Source organism: Nothoprocta perdicaria, unplaced genomic scaffold, assembly GCF_003342845.1.
Source record: "Nothoprocta perdicaria isolate Ctin4 unplaced genomic scaffold, notPer1 scaffold_15, whole genome shotgun sequence".
NCBI classification, from domain to species: domain Eukaryota; kingdom Metazoa; phylum Chordata; class Aves; order Tinamiformes; family Tinamidae; genus Nothoprocta; species Nothoprocta perdicaria.
Genome location: NW_020454649.1, coordinates 4,489,386 through 4,500,610, shown reverse-complemented (window position 1 = coordinate 4,500,610; position 11,225 = coordinate 4,489,386). Strand labels below are relative to the sequence as shown.

The 11,225-nt window shown below is 39.8% G+C and overlaps 1 protein-coding gene across 1 annotated transcript; it reads right to left on the bottom strand.

The window, feature by feature from the left end:
* Positions 1-877: 877 nt before the first annotated feature.
* Positions 878-7,886, bottom strand: PSMA1 (proteasome subunit alpha 1). The gene is made up of 10 exons (XM_026034706.1): positions 7,731-7,886; positions 7,433-7,477; positions 5,995-6,096; positions 5,423-5,526; positions 4,450-4,538; positions 3,823-3,893; positions 3,016-3,145; positions 2,290-2,369; positions 1,644-1,748; positions 878-1,142 (listed from the first exon to the last, which is right to left on the bottom strand). The coding sequence occupies exons 1-10, from the start codon at positions 7,854-7,856 to the stop codon at positions 1,086-1,088; spliced, it is 909 nt and encodes a 302-aa protein (XP_025890491.1). The 5' UTR covers positions 7,857-7,886; the 3' UTR covers positions 878-1,085.
* Positions 7,887-11,225: the final 3,339 nt, after the last annotated feature.

Sequence of the window (11,225 nt, the reverse complement as noted above, 5' to 3'; positions counted from 1 at the left end):
GGCTCCCGGCACCGTGGCGGCCGCGGCGGCGATGGCTGACGTGGAGCCACGCCCGCCCCGCGCCACATCGATGCTACGGCGGCCCGGCAGGGACACGCCTCCCGCCGGGCGGGAGCGCCGGCGGGCCGGTGCCACGTCACGCGGGGAGGGCCCCGTCCTCCGAGGGAGCAGGGAGTGCGCATGCGTGCCGGGCGCAGCGGGAGGCGGCCGCGCAGCCGGGCGGGCTGAGCCTGGAGCCCGGGCTGGGCCCAGCGCCGGGGGAGGCGCCACGGAGGGAAAGCGGGAAGGGCGCGGGAGCAGCGCCTCCTGCAGCGAGCACAGCAGCCAGCCACGACAGCCGGAGCTGCCTGCGGGGAGGCCGACAGCCCTACCACACCCAGGGACTGAGGACAGCTGTGGAAGAGCAGGATTTTACTTCAAAAAAAAAAACAACCAAACATAAAAAAAAAATGCAATGTGATGATTATGCCGGCTGCAATCAACAATGCCAGTAAGCCTAAGTAGCAGTGATTGTCCCAGTCCCCATTGAGCCAACACTGGCACTCCTGCTGCAGCTTACCGCTTCTGCACCACTGCTGGAGCTGGAGGATTTAACCTTCCATCAGGGCAACGCTTCCGGAGCCCTCTCTTTACACAAAGCAAGTGCTCATGAATTGGTTACTGTCTGAATATGATAAAGTCACCTACATGATTACTTCTTGATATCATATTGATGATATCCAATATGTATTTGAGTAGTTACTCAGCCTGAAAAAATAAACAACAAATTTTCAAGAAAGATTTATTTTCACTTGTCCTTACAATTTAAAGACAATATGCTTTTCATTAAAAAAAAAAAAAAACAGTATTGTGCACTATTTAGAAAATGGAAACATCCTTCTTGTCAAAGAAAATACTTCCAAATATCCTGCATACCATTACGGATAGGTTGAATTTTTTTTTTTTTTTTTTTTTTTTGAGTGATCCTCAGAATGTGTCAGTAGAAGACACGTACAGGTCAGGATAAAGATTACCGGCATACAGATATACGTTCCTGTATAATTACATGTAGGTTAACACACAGAAGAACTGAATTCATCCACCAACTAGTGCTCCATGGGCTCCTCTGCCTTTTCTGCAGGTTCATCAACAGGTGGAGCAGGCTTAAAGAGAAGAAAGGAAAAAAAAAAATTAAGGGCAGAAAACAATACAAAGAGCCATCAGCTTTATACCCGACTTGAGCCTCCCAAGTGGAAAAGACAGCTCACATTGGTTAACAGCTTACAAGCAGAGTTAGATAATCAAGCACACAGAAGGACAGAACTGAAAATTAGAAGACTGGGGTGGCATTGTAATATATGGACCATAAGAACATAAGGAGTATATGTAACCACTTCTGTTGCTAAGAAGTGAAAAAATAATCCTAAATATGAAAGGAAGATGGAGATGTTGGAAAGGCCTTCTGCCAATTCACTGTACGCTCATTTCATAAAAAGCTTACTTTCCAGCTTCAGACTGAGATTTCATTGGCTCCTGTTTTCATGTAACGTCCAATGCTAACAGTGCCCACCTAAAGCTCTAAGTAAGAGTATTAAGTGTCATAAGCATAAATGTGATAGGTCACGCTTCAATGAAGCCTATTTATTTGTACACAAAATACAAACCTTTCTCTGTGGTCTCTCCTCAAGACCTTCTAGGAATAGCGCTACATCATCATCATCATAGATAGTAAACTCCATGTCTTTGCCCACAATTCCAATGGAAACATTCTGTCAAGAAAATTTTTGAAAGAAGTGAGGAACGTTCTTCTGTTAATAACTTAATGGCTTTACAGTGTATACTTGGACATACAGTGAAATGGATTCAAGTTTCTTCCTCTAATACAGGGATTCACTTTGCTATTTTTGTCCACTTAAGGAAGAGAATAATTCTGAGAGATTCCCCTTTCAGTAGGTTGCATTAGAAAAGGAAAGAGACTAAGAGTAGCAGGGAGATTTATTCCCTATGGAAGCTATCATGCTTCAAAATCTTAACAGAAAAACCACTATTGAAGGTTTCTACTTGTGTTTTTTTTTTTTTTTAATTTAAAGGATGCGCATTTTTCCAAAATCACTGATTTTCACATCCTGTCCCTTTTCCTTATTGTAAAAAGAATTTTAAACAAGAGCTGATCAGCCAAACATAATACCAGCCTTTGACAAAAGCTATACTCTATAGTCATTTTGTCACAGTTAATTTCTAAGAACAAATGACAGTAGAATTAATTATTTTTCTTTAAAATATTAAAAAAAAAACAACAGTTGTATTTACTTTGGTAGTCAGATCTTGTTCAGCAGGAAGAGTTTCTCTCAGGGCACGCAGTCCATGTTTAACTAGCTCATTTAGATTACCTAAACAAATTCAATCAGAAAGACATTTAGGAGATGCACAGTATTATCTCTAAAGATTCATTTGCTCTTCCTCCCATTTCCAGTTGGCTTTTTGAATTTAACTCCACTCTGTGTGTATTTCTGAAAATAGGGTTGGTTGTCAAAATATGCGTTGAGAAATGCCTCCTTCCTTATATGCAAGGCAAAAATGCATGTTATTGGCACATGCATTGTCTCCAGTAAAGTGATATTCAAGCTTTTTTTTCCTCCTAACCAGATACACAGTAGCCTCCAGATAACTACTGCATATAAAAATAAATTTACAATTTTAAATTCACAGTCTAAATACTCATCCTTAATAATATTATTCCCTTTTTATAACAAAAAGAACCATTTCTTCAGAGTTGAACTGAGTGGAGACTGTTTACTTTCTCCTCATCTTCCTAGTAGATATCTCTTTTTTGCTAGATCTAATAAATTATAAATCTTCATTTCTAACATATAAGTATGTTTTATTTACAACTTTTGAGTTCAGGCAGATTTACACTTACAGTAAACTTGGCTTTCAAAGTTTAACTTCCTATGTATTCATCTAAATATCTAAGTACTTATCTAAGTGCAAAAGAATAGAGCAGTAGCAGGAAAAAAAAGGAATTTAATTACTCACAATCAGTAAACTCAGTCATGTGTCTCTCCAAGTAAGTTCGAGCAGATTGTGAACGAGCACCAATAGACATTGCTTTGCAGTCAAAATAGTTTGCAGAGGGACAAGTCTGGAAGATGTGAGGACCCATATCCTGCAAAGACAAAAATAAAAACACTTGCATATTCTAAACCAAAGATTTGCTACAAGATACATCGCATAACGTTGGTGACAGTACAGATTCATTTGATACTGTTTATAATACCATTGTTCTTATTAACTTAAAGACTTATTCTACAAGTTTTTTTAAATAATAGTTTGTAAACATTCAGAACCACTAGTAAAATATTAAAGACTCTTTTCAGTGTATAAGCACCAACATTTTATTCCCTGAAAATGTGAGCAAATATGGCTTTTGTAGTTTCCCACAGAGGCACAGAACTACATTCAACCAAAGATCGTTCAAACTCCACTTCAGAAAATCCAGCTCTTCCATAGTGTTTCAATGTAGCAAACATTCAACACCTCTGAAACTCATGACCTGATACAGCATCTCATTTTTCACCTTAAAATAATTAGGTTTCCATTTTTGAAAAATCATACATTACAAGTGTAAGTAGGATTAAACACCAATCAACATTTATAGAAGTTATGTTTTAGGATAGCTACAGAAAATGAATCTGTAATCACAAAACTTTGAATCTGTATTTGACAAAATTTTGACAGGAAGATGTCTCTTCCTGTTACCTGTCATTTTTAATATTTAATTGTACAGAATTGAGTTAAACACATTTTGTTTTAGATCAACAGTAACTGGCACACAGTACTTACATCATAACCTGCAATGAGCAGACCTACACCATACGGTCTTCTGCCATAACGCTGAGTAGGTATTTGGGTTTCTGAAGTTAGTTAAGGAAACAGTCTCGAGAAGACACATTAATTTCCAAAGCCAAGCAGAGATTCACCAAAATTGTCACAGAAATTTGTAAAGCCTTTCCCATTACTGAGGAATCAGTTTAATATCTTTTCCCTTTGAATTTTTTACAGGCACCTGATAAGAGGTTACAAGGGCACCACTGTTCCATACAGAGACAAGAAGAGTTGCCACAGGAAAAAAAAGTGACTGAGCCACTGTAATCCAGCAAGTGATCAACTTTTAAACAATGTAGTCATCTTTTCTCTCCCTCCAAAGGCACTGCTACGTAACAGAAAAAGTAGGACTTCATTAAATGTTGCACAGCACTTCATTAATATTCTAACAATTCAGTGCATTATCCAGTATACTCTAAAAGGAGAAGCAAGGAACATGAATAAAGAGAAACTAACTTGCATTCTAAATTGAAAAAGTTAATTAATTTTAAGCTGGAATATACAAAAGCATTTTAAGATCAAGCATGAACAAATATAAAAACAGTCAAAGATGAACAAGTGCAAAACGAGCAAACAAAAGGATACTGCTTCCTATCAGTGACACTAAGCGAGAAACCGGAAGGGGTCTGTCAAACACAAATCTGGAATCCAGGCACTCCTGACGCATGAAATTGCTGGGTGAGGGAGGTCACAGAAAGGAGGAGGGAAAAAAAAAAACACGAAATAAAACACACAAACAAAAACACAACACTTAGTAAAAGTTGCAATGAGATTTTGTTTTAATATTTGCCTGTTAAGATAAGCATACACCTGTTGAGAGAAAGAGTCAAAGGCACTACATAATTTCATCATGACCTTGAACTGTTACTTATAAATTGATCACAGGTTTTAAAGAGCATTATATTATTTCAGTAATATAAACAAAAGGAAGGTAGAAATTCACGCAGGCTACAGAAAGATCAGCAGTTAAAAAACAAAACAAATCCCCAACACATATTTCAATAGCAAAGTTTCTTTGTAACAGTACATCAGTTCGTTTGTATTTTTCATATTCTTCCTTTGCCTCCTCTGTCCTTTCCAATACAAGTGAGGAAACCCTCTTCCATCAGTATGCATTTATCTCATACGTGGAGATGGCGTAGCCAGCTGATAAAAGGTAACCCCCTATAAAGCTTTCTTTTTTTTTTAGTATCCGCCTTAAATGTACACAGAATGATCTATTAGTGGGAAACAAGTGATGGACTTCCTTGGGCTGCTTGGGAATCCCACCAAACCAGGGAAAACAGACAGAGGACTTTCTTTATAGTAAGAAAACCAAGGAATAAAATTCTGGGCCAAGCAAATGAGACCTCTGCCAATGACTTTTTAAAAATGCCAGAAAATCACACTGAGATCTTTAGCACGGTCGAAGAGAGCAGAAAATTCAAGAACAACCCTTAGCCAACTAAAAAATTTCACTTGCAATATAGCTAACTAAAAAAGTCACTTGCAATAGCCTGCAAATAAACTTTCATTTTAGTAGTATTGCAGAAATCATTGTATCAACCAATATACTCACCACAAGAGTCTCGCATCAGCAGTAAGTCCAGCAATTGAGATACCAATATGGTTGTCAACGTACAGGATTTTTTTCTGATGAGCTGCCAGCTCAGACTGTGCTCTCTGTGTGTGAAAAGAAAAAGCTACATGGCAGACTGTACAGCCTGCCAGCCACTGGAAAGAAATCCATTAATGTTTATGGCAAGAAAGAATATGATCATGAAACAATAATCATAGAACCTACAAACTTGTAACAGAAAAATCTAATCTTACTTCAACAGGAGACTGACAGAAAGAAAAAACTCATTATTTTTTGTGAGACAAAAAGATAGTTTTATTACTTATCATTAATAACTGAAGAAAATAACAGAGACCTAATTAACCTTTAAAGTGAAGTTCTTTCACCAATTTCCTTCACTTTACCAATTTGTGAAGATTTGCTTAGCATAGTTCTTCTCAGTTCTACATATTTCAGTGTAGAACTGATGCTCAACCATGAAGAAACTGGGATTTCACACAGCATAAATAGAGGACAAATGGTCAAAACTAATATGCTAAGTCAAAAATACTCTGCTGTAGAAAACAAGTTACCTTTAGAGCAACCAGAACAGCATGTGTCTTTGATTTCAGCCCCACAGTAGCGGATCCTTGTTTCACAGCTTCCATGGCATATTCTATTTGATGAATTCGCCCCTACAGAATAAAATACATCTACTATTAGTATAGAATTAATCATCTATAACAATTTTCAACAGTTTTCAAAACCTAAAACAGTTATTACCTCAACCTGCATGCCACAAGAGAGATAGGAAAACACCTGGGCAGAAACTGAAGCTGCCTGGCTTCCCCTTTCACAGTCTCAGGCTATCACCTGCTTCACCCAATCCTTTAAGAAAGTATTTCACATCGCTACCTATATGGACTGGCTTGTGATTGCATGTAGATTTATTTATGCAACACTATGACTCATTATTACAAAATAAGTTTGAAAAAACAACCAAAAGCAAGGAGTAAAAATGGTAATGTAGACTGTCCTATAGAACATCTAAGTTATATATTAAACATATTGATTATATATATTTATAAAACATACACAATTTAATTTACATGAAACTTGTAAAGTTTAGTGAAGTGTAGATTTCTTAGTAAATGTCCATAGCAAATTATTTCAAATGTGCATTTTATCACCTGGGAGTTGCTGCATCAGCAACAACTCCTCAAGGGAGGGAGTGAGGAGGATGGAACTGGACTATTTTCAGTGAAGGCCACCGACAGAACTCAAAGAAACAATCATAAACTGAAGCACCAAAAATTCCACAGAAACTTCAGGAAAAAATTATTGACAGTGAGGGTGACAGCACTGGAATGGATTGCCAAGAGAGGCTGTGGAGTCTTCTTTTCTGGAGATCTTCAAAACCTGCCTGGATGCAACCCTGTGTCGCATGCTCTAGGTGAGCCCGTGTGTGCAGGGGGGTTGGACTAAAGGTCCCTTCCAAGCTGAAGAATTTTATGATTCTTAAATGTAAATTTCTACTATGAAAATTAGTATTCCAGATGCCATGTTTCAGATAACCATATGGGTATAGGCACTGTCATTCAACTCAATGCTTGCAATGCAATAAAAATTACTGGACTAACATGACAAACAGTTCCTATTTTGGCTTACTTGAAGTAAGTATGTTTTGGGTTTTTTTTTTTAATACTAATGAAGGAACTAGATACTATTCTCATTGTACAGACTTATAACAATTAATTGGCAAGTGCTTTATCATGTTTAAATTGTTATTTTGCTGTGAACAAAACTTACATGTAATACTTGGTGTAGGAAAGACCTTATGCTTAAGGCTTTCTAGGAGTTTGCAAAACACAAGGAAACAAATCAATAACAAGAAAAAACACAAAAGGGGGGAGGAGGAGGAGGCTGGAAGAAGCTTTAAGCAGCTGAATGTCCCCAGGCTCCAGAGTGCCTGGGGACACTAGCACAAACGGCAGCACAGAAGAGCCCAGCAGGCCGGGCGGCAGAGCGTACCTGGGGGCTCCATACCGTCACGTCGTTGTCGTACTGGTTGCGGAACTGGGGAGCAAATGCAGCCCGTTAGTGGCGATGGTGCCGACCCCCGCCTCTCCCCTCCCCTCCCCGCGCAGCCCAGCCCGGCCGCGGTGGCGCTCGGGGCCTCCGGGCCGCGTGTGCCGGGAAGTGCTTACTCACGGCCGCCCCCGCCGCGCGCCCCGACCCGCTCCGCTCCACGCCGCGGCTGCCGACGGGTGCCGCGCGGGAGAGGAGGGAAGCGGCGGCGGCGGGCCCCCCTGCGGCGCCCCTCACCCACCATCTTCCCTCGCCGACCCCGCCGTGAGCTCCCGCCGCCGCGCTGCAGCACTCCGGCAGCGACGCGTCGTGGCTGCGCGCGCTCAGGCGTCACTAGCCGCTCCTCGAATGGTCGAACGAGACGCATGCGCAGTGCCTCAGCACAGCTCAGCAGCGTTCACGTGACCTGGAGCAGGACGTATAGACGTGATGTATAGAAGTGGGCTGGGGGATTGCCGAGTTTGCCTGGACTTCCCTTAAATACTCCGGTGGGCTCTGCCATAACGCATTGTGTAATGACTTCCTACTGCAAGAAGTGACTCCCTCCCCCCGTCTCCCCCTTCCATTGGCAGAACAACAGAGAATATGGAACAGGGCTCCCTCCCTCCCCAGTTTTGACAGCAAGCTGAGCTATGCTGAGCAGCATTCCCTGCTGTTGGGCTTATGTGCTGTGCATTGGTTTTAGGAACTAACATATTGTTCATTGATGCACTTGAAACCAGAATACAACATTTAAATAAAAAAATGAGAGAAAACAAGGAATGAACAAGGGCAAATCAAAAAGCCCCCATATAACAAGGGCATCAAAGAAGAAAGGAAGCATCATTTGCCCAATTGTGACAAGTGATTATTAACGTTAACAATAAGCTCATACTTTATTTAGCAGGCATTAGTTTCTAAGTTACCCAGTTACCTAGAGAATTTGAACAAAAGCCCTAAATTAGAATGTCAGTAAAACTTAAGTGATGCATAAGCTTTGTGTGCAGCTCTGCACTTGAGGCAATTTCACCCTTGATATATTTATTAAATTCAATTCAAAGCCTTTAAATATTTTACCTTGAAAAATGTCAGCTACAAAAGAAAATCCCAAGTCTATTCCTTATTTTTGAAGTCCATAACTTTTGTGGAGTGGCATCATTGTCATTTTCAGGGTAGCCCCTTCAGGGGAACTAACCTTTTTTGACCATCAAAGCCGGCTGGGAAAGATCAGGCAATGCTGAAAGTGTGCTAAAAGAATCCATGTGCAGCCCAGCATTTCCTGTCCAATCCTGGAACAAAAAAAAAAAGGGAGGCACAAAGTTCACACGTTTGACCTGTTGTGACATATGTTGGTCAAAAATAGTTTTGTTTTTGTTTAAATAAAACCATCAGAAATCTATTTAAAGATAATTTCATATAGATATGTTTATTGGTCATGAAATATATTCATTCTAAGTGAGGAAGGGTTTTGGTATAAGAAGCACTAATTGCTCTTTGATTATTGAAAGAAAATATATTTGAGCTATAATTTGCTTACTATCATAGAAGATATGATCAAGCTTTAAATCATGAGTAGATACCTGCAGGACTATTATCACTTTTGGGAGTATTATGCAAAGGTTGGAAATCAGAGTTAGTGTGGTATGGAGATAAAGTCTTTGTAATACATGAGACCATTACTGCATCATATTTCCTTTTGACACAGACATTATTCCCATATTAAAGTAACAGCTAGAAAAAATATTACTCATTTATACATTTGTATTCCATAAATATTTTACAATGAGTTCTTACAAAATGAGATCACACACTAAAAGGTTCACAATGGGATTTTCTCCTTTCTATTATTGCTGAAATTCCTGTCTGAAAAATAGAAATTCTACATATATAAATTTGCTAGATTCTATTAAGTACTTTTTCTAAAAAAAAAAAAGAATCCTAGGCAGCACTTAGTTCTGCAGCACTTCCCTTTACAAGCATTATCAAGTGCTATAGGAATGTTAAAATTGTAAAGATCGCTTACTATTTAGACAATAATTCAGGTATTTGTGGCCCACATTTTAAAATGTGATTCAGCCTTTTCTTAGCATGTATTCAGTTTTTGATTAGGAAGAACACTAATACAAAAAAATAATATGTAGAAAGCTCTCATCTTAAAATAAATAGACATACACCTTCAGTCATCACAGTCATCAGCTATTTTTTCCAGGGCAGTGAGCAGCTATATGTGTCCACACAGTCACTTCACTACTGGAATCTAGCTTATTTGGTGTAAAACACTTGGAAATTGAGTGACTTTTAGAAATGAGTTATCAAGGCACCCTCCTTTAAAGCTGTTAGTGTTACCCACTTTCAATTGCTGCTTGTAAAAGCTGTTTCAACTTCACAGCTTTGTTGATCTCTTCTATGGAAAACAAACAAAAAAGAGGAACAAGGATAGGGTTGTTCCTTCATGTAAGACCCTCTTCTCCCCTATGACTTAATGTGTAGCCAGTTCCTCTGCTTTTTGTCATCCTGAGTTGAGAGATGCAGTTTTAGCACAGGAAACAAAAATGTATTCGTGAGGGTCTGGGGAAGCAATATTGCACCAGAACAAGAAGGGAGCTTAGAATTACCTCACTGTTGTTAAATGGCTGTTAATAGAAATTATAGCTGGTAACTGGCATACTTTCTGCAGTTGTTCCACATAAACCAGAGAGTAGAGTTGATTCAAGGAGGAATTAAAGATGCTGCATTGTTCTTGGTAGGGTTTCTATATGGTATTCATGTAAATGCATATCTAACTATTACAGTAAGCTAACTATTACTATCACCAACCTGCTATTACAGGTTGATTGTGCCAACAATGTGTATGTGAATGTGCTGCAGGAAAACCACAGCTCACACTCACCTTTCTCTGCAGTTGAGTGTTGCCAGTTCTTTGAACCAGAAATCATAGATGAATTTTGAACAGAAGTACTAGAAGCTGTTGTGTGTTTGAGGGCTTTCTCTCTCTCTCTCCCCCCCTCCTTGAAACTATTGCTTCCTCCTTCTCCTGACAATCACAAAGCAAAATAAGTCATTGACTTGATTTCTTAAAAAACAAAACATCAACAAAGGAAAGAAAACAACACAACCACCATCAACAAAAAGCAAAAGAAAATATTTAACTTCCCTTCTAATACTATGTGCTCACTGCTACTCTGGCTATGCTGGGCATCTTGAACACTTAGTGAGAGGACATTCATGTTAACAACCTGACTTTAGCTGAGTGAGATTGTAAGCTGTATTTTATTTCTAAGGTGTAAGTGCCAAATAAAGATTGTACTAACCAACATAACTACATTTGCCACTATAATTTTCCCACTAAACTTCAGAGATAAAACCAATACAGATATGGGTTATTTTTCTAACCCTTCACCCTAGTGAGGCAGCAGTAACTACCTTAAAAGCACTATAAAAGAAGCAATAATAGTGCTGGAACCGCAGGTGATTTTAATCCAAGTCACAGCTGCCGCAGAGTGAAAAAGCCGCTCTTCCTCCCGAGGGGGTTTCCTGTTACCACCGGCTCCGCTCCCCTCACCACACTTGGGCAGAGAACAGCACTTTCTATCAAGGCTACCATGTTTTAGGTTCTAAACCCCACAACTTCAGCCACAGCTTCAGAGAGGGTGGAAAGGCGAGAAGCCGCCCGTGGCGAACTCCGCGCTATTTAACGGCCGCCTCGCGCCGCCTAACGGCTTTTTAACGGCCCTCCCATGAGCCGGGCGGCTCCGCC